This window comes from Nakaseomyces bracarensis, assembly GCF_045282275.1.
Source record: "Nakaseomyces bracarensis strain CBM3 chromosome Unknown Scaff7_0, whole genome shotgun sequence".
NCBI classification, from domain to species: Eukaryota; Fungi; Ascomycota; class Saccharomycetes; order Saccharomycetales; family Saccharomycetaceae; genus Nakaseomyces; species Nakaseomyces bracarensis.
The window spans coordinates 663264-678021 of NW_027263968.1; the positions used below are offsets into that span (position 1 = coordinate 663264).

The window sequence follows — 14758 nt, forward strand, 5'->3', positions numbered from 1 at the left end:
AGTTCCAAAATGAAAGTTACCAGCAGGCGGTAAATGCTAGAATAGATTATCTATTATATTTTTGAATTGTAACCGTATCAATGAGTATCAAAATACTAAAAAGTTTCACTGAAGACAAAATAATAAAAAAATAATAAAAAAAATTAAAAATAATGAAAAAATAATGTTAAAAAAAAGTTAGAAAACCAAGAATAGAGTTATAAGAAACAAGAGGAAAGTACCTTTAATAATTTATGTATCATTTATATCTTTTAATGTAGAATAGGAATCCATATAATAAACTATCGAATATTGCTAATCGGAGGGTAACCTTTTTTAGATTCTATCCTCATGTGACTTTTTAGCAAAGTTTAACAAAGATAACCGTTTGCTAACTTAAACATATGATCTTGTGTAGTAGTAACGTCTATGCAAACGGTATAGTTACATTGGTTTGATTTGATTCATTTGTATTGATAATTATAGCCTATTAGTAATAGTAAAATTAATAAAATAAATAGGTTATGAAGATGGATGATCAACAAAATGAGGTAGTGAAAGCTGAAATCAAAACTGTTAAGTTACTTCCGATTAAAGTTGATGAGAACTTGGAAGATGATGCTATTGAGTTAGGGAAGGTGTTGAAAAAGAGAAGAATAGCAGCTCCTCAGAAAAATGATGAATATATTGATAAAGACTTCAATGAGTTGAAAAGGTACATTTTGAGACAGCTGCAATTCAGTTTACCTGTTGAGGATAATTTTGTGCTTCCATACCTGCAAGAAACCGAACAAGAGATTGATAGAATAACTAAACAAGCAGTAGTTCAAAAGGAAAGTCACTCGGCTATTATAGTGGGACAAAGGGAAGGTTTTAAGACATATCTACTTGAACATGTTATTTCAAAGATTACAAGGGATTTTAAGGACCAGTTTATTACTATTAGGTTAAATGGTCTGATACACTCTGAGCTGACAGCAATTAATAGTATTGCTATTCAGTTAGAACAACAATTGAATAGTCTACAACAGGATAATAATAGCGACAGTAGCAATGATTTGGAAAGTGCTATAGTAGAAGATATTAGTAATGGTTCCCTAACTGAAGTGTTTGAAAAGATTTTGCATCTCTTGGATGTTGCCTCTACTAGCAAAGATATCGGTGGTGAATCGAATAAGGCTGATAGCTCTAAAGTGACAGTTCTGTTTATCTTTGACGAAATTGATGCCTTCGCGGGACCAGTTAGGCAAACATTACTGTACAATTTATTCGATATGGTTGAACATGCTCGAGTACCAGTTTGTATATTCGGCTGCACTACGAAATTGAATATTTTAGAATTCTTGGAGAAAAGAGTGAGAAGTCGTTTTTCCCAAAGAATTATATACATGCCACAAATTGCCTCTAGAGAACAATTTATTGAGAACGTCAGGCATCTACTATTAATACCAGAAGGTAAGATAAAATATGCGAAATTTTGGAACGAGAAAGTAAATTTGTTATTGAATGATCAGAATTCTGAACTAATAAAAATCATTGCGACGAATGATGAAAATTTTAGGTCTATATCATTACTTAGAAACACAATATTGCCTATAATAGCAAATTCAAAGGATATTGAAGGTCTACAAGACTCCATAGTTAGTTGTAGCTGTGCTCATATGTACAATAAGAATCAACTAGAGAGCAGTTTGAGTCGAAGAACACTATCTTTATCTGACTTGGAGCTTGCTATTTTGATTTCTTCTTGTAGGGTTGCTTTAAAGACAAGGGATGAAACGTGCAACTTCAACCTAACTTATGCGGAGTATGAATCAATAGTGAAAACTTTAAATGCAAAAATTCCAACCATGACACCATCCCCATCAAAGTCAAAACAAAATACTGTAACGTTTGACTCGGCTATAAAGTTGTGGCCAAAAAAGGATATCAAGAACGTTTGGGAGTCCCTATTGTCATTAGGATTCCTTGCTGAAAAATCAGATGTCGGTCTCAGAGACTCAGCAATGGCTGTCTTTTACGCCAGTAATTACCAATTACAAGGTAATACATTACCATACGACTTGAGAGTATACCAAATCCAACTGACACTCCATGAACTCAGAAGAACAATTCCGCGTACATCGATGTATTTCCAGTGGACACAATTATAAACATGCATTACCAAAATAATATCTTTTTTTTTTTTTGTTTTTACATAAGCTTATTGAAAAGAAAAAGAGGGTTGTAATAATAAAAAAAACACTAGCACTGTAATATTTTCTTTAAAATAAAAAGAAGAAGATACTGATCTTATCTTAACTCATGAAGGGACTAAAGCCCTTTTCATTAATAAATAATTCCAAACTAAAATTTGATATAAAACGATATTAATCGGATCATTCTTTATATCACAGTTGACGATGCTGAAATATTTTTTTTGGCTTAAGGTATTCGATATTCATATATTTTCATCAGATGTATTGTCATTACAGAAAACATATGTTGATTGGTTTCCTTTTGATACTTTATGGTCGGTTTTTCTATCTATCTTCAACACTATATAACGCAGAAAACTGGAAGACAACGCAGTTCCATTTTGTTGGTTTTATAAATTTGGAAAGATAGTGCAAATTTCTTACTTTTTGTTTAATTATAGCGGACTGAAACATAACCAACACAAATTCTGGACAATTCTTCGTTTCATTCCCAGTTAAGACAAGCTATTGATACGTTGATAAATATTATTGGATATTAGAAACATTACAAACAAATTAAGATGTCTCAAGAACAATATGCACCACCAAAAAGATCGGAATTTAAATATAGAATAGGTAAAGTTAAATCGTTACCTACTGTCCAAGTAGATGAGAAAACTGGTGAAACATATATAGAGCTGAGGGCAAGAGCTGAAGAAAAAATTTATGGCTGTACTAAGTTCCAGGGGCATTACAAAGAGGAAGAGAAACTTGGGCAAGGAACCTTTGGTGAGGTTTACAAAGGCATTCATTTAGAAACACAACGTAAAGTGGCAATGAAAAGAATTATAGTCTCTCAAGATAAGGATCTATTTCCAATCACAGCACAGAGGGAAATTACCATTTTAAAAAGACTAAATCATAAGAATATAATTAAACTTTTAGAAATGGTTTACGATTTTCCACCAGAATCGACTAATAAGGATCACTCACAGGTAGCTGCAGCAAGTGGACCACAATCTATATCAAACAAATTTTTTTATATGATTCTTCCTTATATGGTAGCTGATTTGTCGGGAGTGCTACATAATCCTAGGATATCTTTACAAATGCCAGACATTAAAAATATGATGAGACAAATATTAGAAGGTGTAAATTTTATTCATTGTTCGAAATTCATGCATAGAGATATTAAAACTGCGAATTTATTGATAGATCATACAGGTATAATCAAATTAGCAGATTTTGGTCTAGCAAGGCAGTATTATGGTTGTCCACCGAACCTTAAGTTTCCAGGAGGAGCAGGAACAGGAGCCAAATATACGTCAGTAGTTGTGACAAGGTGGTATAGAGCTCCAGAGCTGGTTCTTGGTGATAAATACTATACAACTGCCGTCGATATCTGGGGTGTAGGATGTGTTTTTGCCGAGTTTTTTGAAAAGAAGCCAATATTACAAGGAAAAACAGACATAGATCAAGGACACGTAATATTTAAACTAATGGGTACTCCTGATGAAGAACAATGGAAACTAGCAAAGTATCTACCAGGTGCAGAATTAACCAAAACAGACTATAAAGCAACCATTGATGAAAGATTTGGAAAATATCTGACCACTACAGGTCTGAACTTTTTGAAGGGTCTACTAGCACTAGATCCTTATAAACGTTTGACAGCTATATCTGCTCTGAATCATGAGTTTTTCAAAGAAGAACCATTGCCAACAGAGAAGTTGACTTTACCTTGTGAGGAGAGTCATGAAGCAGATATCAAAAGATATAAGGAGGAAATGCACCAAGCCATGTCACAAAAAGCTCCTACAGCTCCAGCTGGTCATATCAATGAGGATGAAGTTTCACCTGGTAAGTTTGATTCCAGTAATTATAAGAAAAGGGAGCATGCAGTTATGGGAGATGTCAAAGCACAAAATAGAATGATGGGTAATAATAAAAGGCAGAAGGTGCGGGAACCTTATAATAATAACAAAAAAACTAGCAGGTACAACCCTGCTCCTAATCTACCAACTGGTCCGAAGACTGGTAGCAGGCCAATTGATCAAAGACAACTGAATCCAAATAGGAATCGTCTTGTTATATCAACAAATTCTGATGCAAGTCGAAATTTCTCTAACAATCAACGTATTATAGCACATCAGAATAATGATTTCCGAATGAATAGAGATTTCGATGGACACAATAGCCGCTATAATGCTCAGAATGAAAAACCGAATGTAGAAAGCTCGGAAGAGGATAAAATTACGAAAAATACCCTAATACGTTATAGAAACAAAAGTCATCATCATAATGACTGGAACCAAAGATCTAGGCTTCAAAGTCACAATAGTCTTCCAAATAAACCTAATGGTCCGTATAATAACAAAGACTCTAATAACGGTTCTTATAGAAATAATGATTGGAATCAACAAACGAAAATGGATTCCTCAGGTCAGGATAGGAACAATGACTTTAAAAGAGTTGATAAACCAGTTAGGAACATTCCTGAAAATGAGAAGTCATCGGACAAACAGGACAAGTCTAAAGATATTGCAGATCTTTATTAATGATAGATATTTATGATATCCTAAATAATAATAGTTTTTAGCATTTTTTGCATCAATAAGTACATGTAGATGTAACTATATGTATATATCCAACACTACAACTAATCACCTTTTATCTCAAATAAGATGATTAAGCTATGTTATAGATATTTCCTTATTTTTAAATTATTTGAAAAAACTGTTTCTATATTTAAAGGTTAAAACGTTTAGCGTTTTGAAATAACTAAAATGCGAAATATATTTAATTACATTAATTTGGAGTATACATTGAGATGATAGTTGCATAGCTTAATATTAGCATGAACTAGGTGTGTTTTATAGGAATTAAAGAATAAGAAGTTGTTTAAACAACTGGCTCCAAGGTAGTACCCTTCTTGATTGTAGCCCAACCAATTAGACGCCAATGCTTGTCGATACGTCTGGATAGAGCGATCTTCTCATTGACTTCTGTACAGGCTGGGGAGGTCAATTGTAATCTGGCCATATCAGCCTTAACGGCAACAACACGAGCACCAGTAGCAGTAGAACCGATGTTGACCATAAGAACTTCATTAGCGACCAACTTTCTAACCTTAGCTTGTTTTTCTGTCTTGACACCTAACAGACGACGTAACAGGAAGTAGTTGATTTCAATATCTGTGTAAATGTTTGGAAGATGACCCTTAGCACCGACAACTTGACCGACAAGACGATCGGCTCTACATAGAGTTGGGTCAACCTTTGTACCTACACCAATCAAACCACCTGGAACAGCAAATTTCAAATCGTTCTGTTCAGCAAATAAGGAGACAATGTTGGAAAAAATAGGCTTACATTGAATCTTACCCTTGTCATCCTTAGTAACGATACCTGGTCTAATTTCAATCTCATCACCTAGCTTGAAGACACCATTCAGGATAGAACCACCGGCAACACCACCCTTTAGATCATCAATTTCAGCACCTGGCTTGTTAACATCGAAGGAACGAATAACAATTAAACGTGGGGAAACCATGAAATCTCTTGGTGGCACTGGGATGGTCTTAACAATGAATTCATTAACTGCATCAATATTGTATTTCAATTGTGCAGAGATTGGGACGATAGGAGCACCATCAGCAATAGTACCTCTGATAAACTTCAAAATGGATTGTTCGTGTTCCAAAGCGCTTTCTTCACGCATCAAATCGACCTTGTTCTGCAAAATAATAACATGCTTCAACTTCATAATTTCGATAGCGGCCAAATGTTCAGAAGTTTGTGGTTGAGGACAGGATTCGTTACCTGCAATCAAAAGTAGGGCAGCGTCCATAACGGCAGCACCAGACAACATAGTACTCATTAAAATATCGTGACCTGGACAATCGACGAAGGAAACATGACGGACCAACTTGTAACGACCTGGACAACCTGGTCTTTGACATTTTGGTGATATCTCCTTATCAGACTTGAAAGATCTGTAACAGTCTGGTTCTGGACAAGTTGGCTCTTGACACTTATATATCTTGGCATTAGCGTAACCCAACTTGATGGTAATGTTACGTTCCAATTCATCCTTGAAACGAACAGTTTGAACACCAGAGATGGCTCTGACAACAGTGGACTTACCGTGGGCGACATGACCAATGGTACCAATGTTGATGGTGGCTTGTCTGTTGATAATCTCAGCAGATAGAGGGTTCAACTGAGTGAAATCAGGATTCTCAGGTTGCTCTGGTAATCCACCACCTTCTTCAAATTCACGCTTTCTTTGTTCTTCTTCAGATTCACCATCCTCTAGACCAGTGAAGGCAACCTTCTTCTTTGGTTTCTCCTCAACAACTTCTTCCTCGTGCTCTTCATCTTCATAGTGGTAATCCTCTTCAACAGGTGGAAGGTCACCGTTGATAACAATAGTTGGCTCTTGCTCTTGTAGATCAGACATCCTCTTTGTTGCTCTTTTATAGTTGATCTAACTTTTTTACAACAAACCTATAGTAAATACTCGCAATAGCAGGTAATAAGTTCTTCTAACTGTATCTTGTCTAAGTATTGATTGCATCATCATTTCGTGATCCTAACTGGCACTATTGCACGACAACATTTGCTCTAGTGCTTATTCCACTCATCGGCCGCTAATAGGAAAAAAAATTTTCAGTTATTCTTAACGGCAATATCACATGAATATATTGTTCGTATTATATGATTATTTTATTTTGAATGTATACGGATAATAAATTAAAATTAGGACTATACTTTTGAGTTGTCAAAATATATATTTTCGATATTGATGGCATCTATACCTGTCAATATTGAAGGCTTATATTCCTGGCTACATTCGATTCATTTTAATTATAATAAAAGAAGCAGTGGGTAAAACTAATGGACTGGTCGTTCATTTCTGATTTTTTGATTTTATTAAGTTTATACATATTCAAGAGCATGCGTAAAGGAGATATAAATAGATTATAAACATTGGGATAAATAATAGAATGTAATAATTGGGATGAAATTGGATTGATAAATAGGGTATGAATAAAATCAGAATAAAAGAAAAGTAACTTCTAATTATTCAGTTTCATTTTGTCTTGATTTTTTTTTTTTTCAAGATAGTATAGTGTAATGATACTATATTATCGATAACAATCAATCAATCAAAAAATAAAACACAAAAAATATAATAGTTTTATTTTAAGCATATTCTTGTATTACTGTAACTTATGTTCAATGCAAAAAAAACAAAGGATGAAAGACTATCATATTAGTCAAAAGTAGCAACTTTACGACCAACACGAGATCTGTCGAAGTCAATTTCGAATTTTGAATCGATAACGTTACGCTTCTTGGCTTCCAAGGCAGAAAGCATAAGCTCTTCTTCTTCAGCCTCGTCTGAGATAATCTTTGGCTGGAATTGAAGGATTTGGTGACCAGTATTTAATTTTTCAGTCTCTGTAGGAACTGATAGAGCTAAACTGGAATGAGTTGATATTAGTGGGTTCATAGGGGTCATCTCTGAAAATTTAGCAGATAGATTCTTAACCGATGGTGATTTTGATACACTTCTGCTGTCAACATGTGCTTCTAAATCAAATAAACCGTATGCACTGTTCATGTTAACGCTCGAAGATGAACGATTCTTTGCATTCATAGCATTATCCATTTCGTATAATCTATCAACCAATGGACTGATTTTAACACCAGTCCTAGTTTGGGAAGTTGCTCTAGCCAATTTCCAGTTATTACGAATTTCATTCAAAACCCAGTTCAGCATGAACAGCAAACGACTTCCCTGTCTAAATTGTGACGTAACAGTTAGATCACACTGATCATCTTTAATTATATAACCGATACCAAAACCATGAGGTACAGCAGGGGTTATACCAAAAGTAGTGGTAGCTGAATTACCACAGTTAGCAATAATTAATTCAGGTTGTGAAAATGGGGCAATAGCATCGTTATCAAATACAGCAGCAGCAATTTCCTTGTCCTCCTCACTTAGATCAATTCCAAAGAGACTGTGGAACTTGTAGATATATTTTAGTGCACTAAAATGCTTTTCAAACCCCTTTCCTTGTTTGGCTAATCTAACAGTCTCTGTGTGTTTTTGACAGGTTTGGATAAATTTATCCAATTTACCAACCCCATCCATTGACGTGGAAATAAATAATTGGCACAACTCTAGAAGCTCTTTATTTTGAATGTTTATGAAAGAGGATCTTGAATTCTTGAAACTTCTAGTTGAGATAGGTTCATAACCATAAACCATTTTACCATATAGGGCATAAAATGCAACTTGTAGAGCAACTTGGATCATTGAGTCAGGATTGATACCTAACCTTTGCGCAGAACGTCTTCCGAGTGATACGGATGACCTCACGATGTTATGCTTAGAAATCAAATCTGCTAATTTAGTCTCTGATAAATGTACATGAGTGTTCAAGATATTGCTAAACGACCAGTCAATTTTATTCACAAGTAATTCAGGACTGATTTCGCCAGATTTTATATCACCAGCGGTTTTGGCTATCTCTTTGTCGCAAACAGCATCAAGTACAGATGGCCATAAAGAAAATCTTGGGTCCCCGGCATTAACTGCTCTAGCCAATCTTAGAATAGACTCTGTGTAAGTTTCAGAAGTTAATCGTAGCACAACAGAGCCATCACAAGTAAAAGAATCCCAGATGACGGCTGCTTTAACATCTCTAGTGACGATAAGTTGCAATTTGTCGTACCATCTAGAGACACAGGAACCAACTTGGTGACCATTATTATCAATTATACTTGTACCATAGAATAATCTCTTACAGGTTTCCGAAGTCGATTGTACAGATCCTGGATGCATCTCTGCATCATCTTTCTCAATAGTCGACCCATTTCCCGATGATTCGTCAAGTACCAAAACAAATAAAGCAGAATCAATCAGATGCAACTCGTTTGGATATCTTTTTTGAAGTCTCTTTCTGGCGTATTTCCAGTTCTTGAAGGAATGAGATGTCAAACTCCCTAAAGCAGTAGATTTCTTGAAAGTGTATGATTTCTCAGAATCATTGAGAATATGATCGAATATTGATGTCAATTGGTTGCTATTGTACAAGATTCTGTTTTGTTCATCTAGGACATCCACAGTGTAGTATTGACCCTTAGAGATCACAAGTATATGCCGTGATTCTGGGTTTCTCTTTACAGTAATACCATGGCGCTTAAAGAATTCCATAGCGGAGTCATCTTCACAGTCTCCTTTAGAATCCGGTCTCTCGCTGTGGTTGTTTTTCTTTTTAGATGCACCTTTAGGACCCAAAATCTTTTTCTGAGTCTCTTCAACTAACTTCTTTGGCTCTGGCCCGTCATCTTCTTCATCTTCTTCTTTCAAAGAACTCATGTTACTGTTGGCACGTTCCCTCGCCAACACATTTTCTTCGTGTTCATTCTCAAAATCGTAATCGTCATCAAACTCATCGCTAGTATCTTCTCCGTCTAAATCGGAGGCCGTGTAAGGTTTATCCAAATCAAAGTTCTCAACTTCCCCTTCCTCGAAAATGGGGCATCTGGTGGTACCGAACAGGTTCAAATATGGCTCCATGGACAAGTACTTCCCTGTCTTAGTGTTCACATCGGGAGGCAGCTTATTATTCTTCAGCGCAGAGATAAACCTAAGTGCAGAATGCACAAGGACTGCAGACCTCTCAGCCTGCGTAATATCCACCACAGCGTCATCCGCCAGAATCAAGAACGGATTCCTAGGCAAAACATCATCGGCAACCTCCTTCGAAGACGTCTGGTTGTTGATGTCCAAGTGCAACTTGTCCAGATAACAACTGTTCTGTGTGTCAAACTCCTTCAACTTGTCCTGCAGCTTCTGCGCAGCCTCGCTCTTCGCAAAATCACTCAACGTACTAGAAAGCGACTGGATCTGCTCAGGATCTAACGGATGCTGGTAGTACCCATCCGCATAGTATAATGGCTCTAAACTAGCCTTCAACTGCTCAAACGTACTGCCCAGCTCAGGAAGCGGCAATTTAGGCAGCGACTCCTCATGTGAAAACGTACCTTCTTCTGCCATTTATCTTTTTTTTTAGTAATATACTTTTACGTGTTTACTTCGTCTCTCGTATGCCCTCTAAAGAGAGAAGATAGTGATGCAATGTAGACATTACATGGATATATGACTATATATATATGACTTCACAAGAAGGCCAAAGTGCGGGGGTGGGCCACAGAGGTCATTAACATTACTATGGGGGTGTGAGTGTGAGTGAAAATATTATAGGAAGGGTCATCAGTCAGCTGGAGTATGGGCCTGGTGGCTCTACGGAGATTTCACTGCAAAACCAGCAAATTCTCTCTATCTTTCTTTCCTCCCCCCTCCTTCTTTCTTTTTTGACATGACTTCCACAGAGAACACCGTACCAATTATGATATATTTTCGGAGTCTCTTCTGGATGTCACGCTCTGTTTCTTTTAGGGGTCTCTTACTGTGCGATCTCCGAGAGGAACCGGGTAATACCATCTATCCGAGATATACTCTATTGAATATAGTGCAGCACATACGTACATACATACATACATAAATATCTATCTATCTACATATATGTACATATATATATATATATGTATGTAATTATGGATTTATGTATGTATGTATGTAATTATTGATTTATGTATTTATGTATGTAATTATGGGTTTATGTCTTTATATGTAGCTGTGTGATATATATTGGTTTGGCCGAACACTTCCCTAGCTTTTAGTTTAAAGAATCGATGCTCCATTCATCCGGTAAGTAATAATATACGTTTTCATCATGTGACTGTGACTGGTAACATGTGACTGGTTTGTGTATGGTGATAGGTATTGTGATATATAAATATCATAATATTATAATATATATTTATAACGTTATATATATATGAAATAATACACTGGTACTCGATAAAAATTATTTTTTACCTAGTTCAGATGCTACTCTAGCGGCCTCTTCAACACCTCTGATTATACCAGACTTGACACCTCTGTCTTCCATGACACATAGACCAGCGATGGTGGTACCACCTGGAGTGCAGACTTGGTGTTTTAGAACACTTGGGTGTACACCACTCTCTTCAACCATCTTGGCGGTACCTTCTAGCACCTTGATAGCACACTCAGTACTCTCCTTCAATGGGATACCCATCTTGATACCACTTTCCATTAGGGACTCCAACACTAGCAACACGAAAGCTGGACCAGAACCCACCAATGCAGTGGCTGCGTCCATGTTCTTCTCTGGCAACTCGACGTACTTACCAACGTGGCCAATCAATTGGCTGACCAGGGTCTTTTGCTCTTCAGTGACCTCGGGAGAGTGGGAGACGACAGCACAACCGTAACCGTACTTGGCTGGAGTGTTGGTCATCACTCTGGATACATTTGGAGTGTAGGTTTGTAGCTGACCAATGGTCCAACCAGCAGCCAATGAGATGATCAACTTACCCTTAATAACATCCTTGACACCGTCTAGAACTTGCTCTGCAAGGAATGGCTTGGTACCCAAAATAATGACATCGGATTGCTTCACTGCCTCAACATTCTTACCAAAGGTAGAGTCCACTTCAATGCCATTTGGAGAGGCATCAAAAGTATTGACCAAGTCTGTAACCTGCTGTGCACTACCATCATCGTGGTTACAGGTGATGATCTTGCTTGGGTACAATTGCTTTGTCTTTTCATCTTCAGCTTTTGGAGCCTTGTAGATAGCTGACAGGACAGCTTGGCCCATAACACCACATCCTAGAATAGTTAATGTATAAGTCATCTCTCTCTTTTTTATCTTCTTATTTGAATAATTATGAATATAAGCAATCTAATTTAACTGAGTTGCAGTTATTTCCAAGTTTTTATTGATAGATAACTAATTTATACAATGTTTCTCCAATAAAATAGATAGATAAATTTGTGTAAATCATTGCCTTTCGAGTTTGTTGATATCCAAATTTGTCAACTATGGGCTTCTCCCTAGAATAGGGTTCTTTAAAACGTAACTTTCGAATGAGCTCTTAACACTGTTAACGAAGTTAATTTAAAAAGTATAAACAATAACAAGTTTATTGTTACTGAAATGAGCATTTCAATCTATATTTATAGAGCTACTTACAATAAATAATATTCATTCAGTTTTCAGATACATATGTCGAGATGAGAAAATGCAAAAACTCTTCTACTTCCTTGAATTCCGTCGAAGAAGTGTTGAAATCGACATTCTTGCTGGAATTCTTGTACTTGATAGAGACGTGAGCATTGCAGTAGTTTGGTGAGGACAATATGAGTTCTAAAGATCCATTTTCCTTTAAGTCGATTTCAAACTTCTTCTTTCCCACATTAAGAAGATCATCGAAAGCTTTTATATCTTTGTTGAGTTTCATTATATGAGCGTCTTGCACACAAGAATAATTAGTTCCATTATCACCACTTGACTCTTGTATGTCTGTCTCGATTATCTCGGCATCCTTAACAACATCTAAAATGCAATCCTTTATTATTTTCTTTAGTAGAAGTCTGTGGTTTGAATGTCTCATTTTTCCTAAAATTGGCCTTATCAACAATATATCTTTTTCAGTTGAAGAAATATTTTTCCGACTCCCTGCTGTTAGTTTCTGCCTTAGATTCTTTTTATGTACTACAATTAGCAGCAGTCTTAGTGTTACTAAAATTAGGTTAGCTCTTTTATCGTTTGCCTTAGGTGCATCTTGTTTATGATTTACTACAGAGTCATCATCCAAGCTGAGGTATTCTATTTCAAATTTCTCGTTTGGGAGCTCAATGACGATTTTGTGCTCATTTTCAACTGTTACACCATAGGATATCAGGTGAATGCATTCTTTTTTTAGTTGGTGCATCAGTTCTTGTTCAAAAATGAAGAACTTCAGTTTAGATATTTGAAGTCTAATATCCTCATTTTTTAAGTCACACTCGTTGTCATGATTAATAAATAGTTTATCCAGACTGCTTTCGCCACATAAAATATAATCACCTTCTGATTCAATCTTAGTAAATATACGAACCCTAATAAAATTTTCTTTTTTTCTAAAACTTCCAGGTGCTCGAGCTGCGGTAAACGGTATTAATTCTAATTGGTCAGACTCACTATTTGCTCTTAGGATTGCTGTTCCGCTATCATGTCTATACATCGAACCAGAATCTTCGTAGCCATACTTCAAACCCAAGGATCTCTTATTAGTTTGCCTATCTCTTAGCTTGAATATAACGTCCTTATTACTAATATTGTTAGAAATTTTAAGCCAGAAATCATGTTCTTTTTTTATTGAATTCGATATCTCAAGGTAATTCTGTTTCAACAGTGCTCGAGATTGATTTAGTGCACGTAACTTCCATCCTCTACTTGTAACCTTAAGGAGAAGCTGCTCTTGTAACGGTTTCTCGACCGTACGTACCTTGTCACTGTTCAAGGAACCTGGACTTACAGTTTTCTTTAGGAATGGAGACATAGAAGATACTGCCGTAGATTCACGAACTGGAGATAGTAACAAACTAACAAATTCCATAGCCAATGACGATTCGTTCATAGCCATATTGATATGCTCTAACATATCTTTTCTCATTTTATTAAATTGTTCTTGTGTTAGTTGTACTTCATTGGATACTCTATCTAGGGGCTCTAAAATATTTACCGGTTTTGAGTCATTTGGTTTTTCGAGATCGTTGAATTCATCCAAATTCGACTCATTTCTAGCGCTCTCATTTAGGCCCTGCTCATCGATATCCATTTCATCATTGCTCTCTTTATCTTCGTCATTTTTAATATTAAGTTCTTTCTCCTCGTTATTAACCTCAGCTGAAATCTCCTCTTGTAACAATTGTTCAGTAATATCAGCAAATTTTACACCAGGTCCTCTTTGTTGGGTAATTAATGGAATAAGTTGACTCAATTTCATCTGTCCGTACTGTTCGTAAGGGTTACCAATGAGTGATTTCGGTGCCACTTGTTCCATATCAGTCTTATCTTCTACCTTCATCGATAGCTCTTCGTTCTCAACCTTGACTGGATTCTCTACTGCAGATACAGATGTAATATTAGGTGAGGTCGATGTACGATGTATTGGCAGAGCTATTAAATTAGGATCCAAAGCTAAACTAATACCCTGGCTTTTTTCCATATTATCTTGCGCCATTTTTTTATTCTATGTGCCTTACTCACTTGTGTTTATATACAGTATTCTTTCCTCACTAGCTCGAAAACTTTATACTTCCAAATAGTTTTGCTATTAGTGTATATATTGATTGAAGTTTCAGTACTGTTCTTCACCAAAAAGTAGCCTACTAGTAAGTTCAATCAATCACGAAACTATCAGTACGCTTATATGTAGTAATATGTACATATATGCCAACTTAATGATTGTAAGACTAACTTATGCAAAGATCCAAACCTTTTTTCTTGTCATTTTGTTTAATGGGTTGACAAGAGAACATGAAAAAAAATTAAAATTATAGTGAAATGAAAAAAATTACACAGAAAGGTCAGTACAAATATATTAAAAATTGAATAATAGCCACCTAATATAGCCTCTTTATAGTATAAACTTATGAATTGCAGA

At 35.9% G+C, this 14758-nt stretch overlaps 6 protein-coding genes across 6 annotated transcripts; 2 read left to right on the forward strand and 4 right to left on the reverse strand.

The window, feature by feature from the left end:
* Positions 1 to 503: 503 nt before the first annotated feature.
* ORC4 (origin recognition complex subunit 4) lies at positions 504 to 2132 on the forward strand (the record flags this gene model as incomplete). Its single annotated transcript, XM_071051924.1, has 1 exon — positions 504 to 2132. The coding sequence occupies one exon, from the start codon at positions 504 to 506 to the stop codon at positions 2130 to 2132; it is 1629 nt and encodes a 542-aa protein (XP_070907314.1).
* A 605-nt stretch (positions 2133 to 2737) lies between these two features.
* Positions 2738 to 4714, forward strand: SGV1 (cyclin-dependent serine/threonine protein kinase SGV1; the record flags this gene model as incomplete). The annotated part of the gene is made up of 1 exon (XM_071051925.1): positions 2738 to 4714. The coding sequence occupies one exon, from the start codon at positions 2738 to 2740 to the stop codon at positions 4712 to 4714; it is 1977 nt and encodes a 658-aa protein (XP_070907315.1).
* Positions 4715 to 5057: 343 nt separating this feature from the next.
* On the reverse strand, positions 5058 to 6617 carry GCD11 (translation initiation factor eIF2 subunit gamma; the record flags this gene model as incomplete). The annotated part of the gene is made up of 1 exon (XM_071051926.1): positions 5058 to 6617. One exon carries the CDS (start codon positions 6615 to 6617, stop codon positions 5058 to 5060), a length of 1560 nt encoding a protein of 519 aa, XP_070907316.1.
* An 816-nt stretch (positions 6618 to 7433) lies between these two features.
* YAT2 (carnitine O-acetyltransferase YAT2) lies at positions 7434 to 10232 on the reverse strand (the record flags this gene model as incomplete). The annotated part of the gene is made up of 1 exon (XM_071051927.1): positions 7434 to 10232. One exon carries the CDS (start codon positions 10230 to 10232, stop codon positions 7434 to 7436), a length of 2799 nt encoding a protein of 932 aa, XP_070907317.1.
* Positions 10233 to 11106: 874 nt separating this feature from the next.
* PRO3 (pyrroline-5-carboxylate reductase) lies at positions 11107 to 11961 on the reverse strand (the record flags this gene model as incomplete). The annotated part of the gene is made up of 1 exon (XM_071051928.1): positions 11107 to 11961. One exon carries the CDS (start codon positions 11959 to 11961, stop codon positions 11107 to 11109), a length of 855 nt encoding a protein of 284 aa, XP_070907318.1.
* A 355-nt stretch (positions 11962 to 12316) lies between these two features.
* On the reverse strand, positions 12317 to 14335 carry SRB4 (Srb4p; the record flags this gene model as incomplete). Its single annotated transcript, XM_071051929.1, has 1 exon — positions 12317 to 14335. One exon carries the CDS (start codon positions 14333 to 14335, stop codon positions 12317 to 12319), a length of 2019 nt encoding a protein of 672 aa, XP_070907319.1.
* Positions 14336 to 14758: the final 423 nt, after the last annotated feature.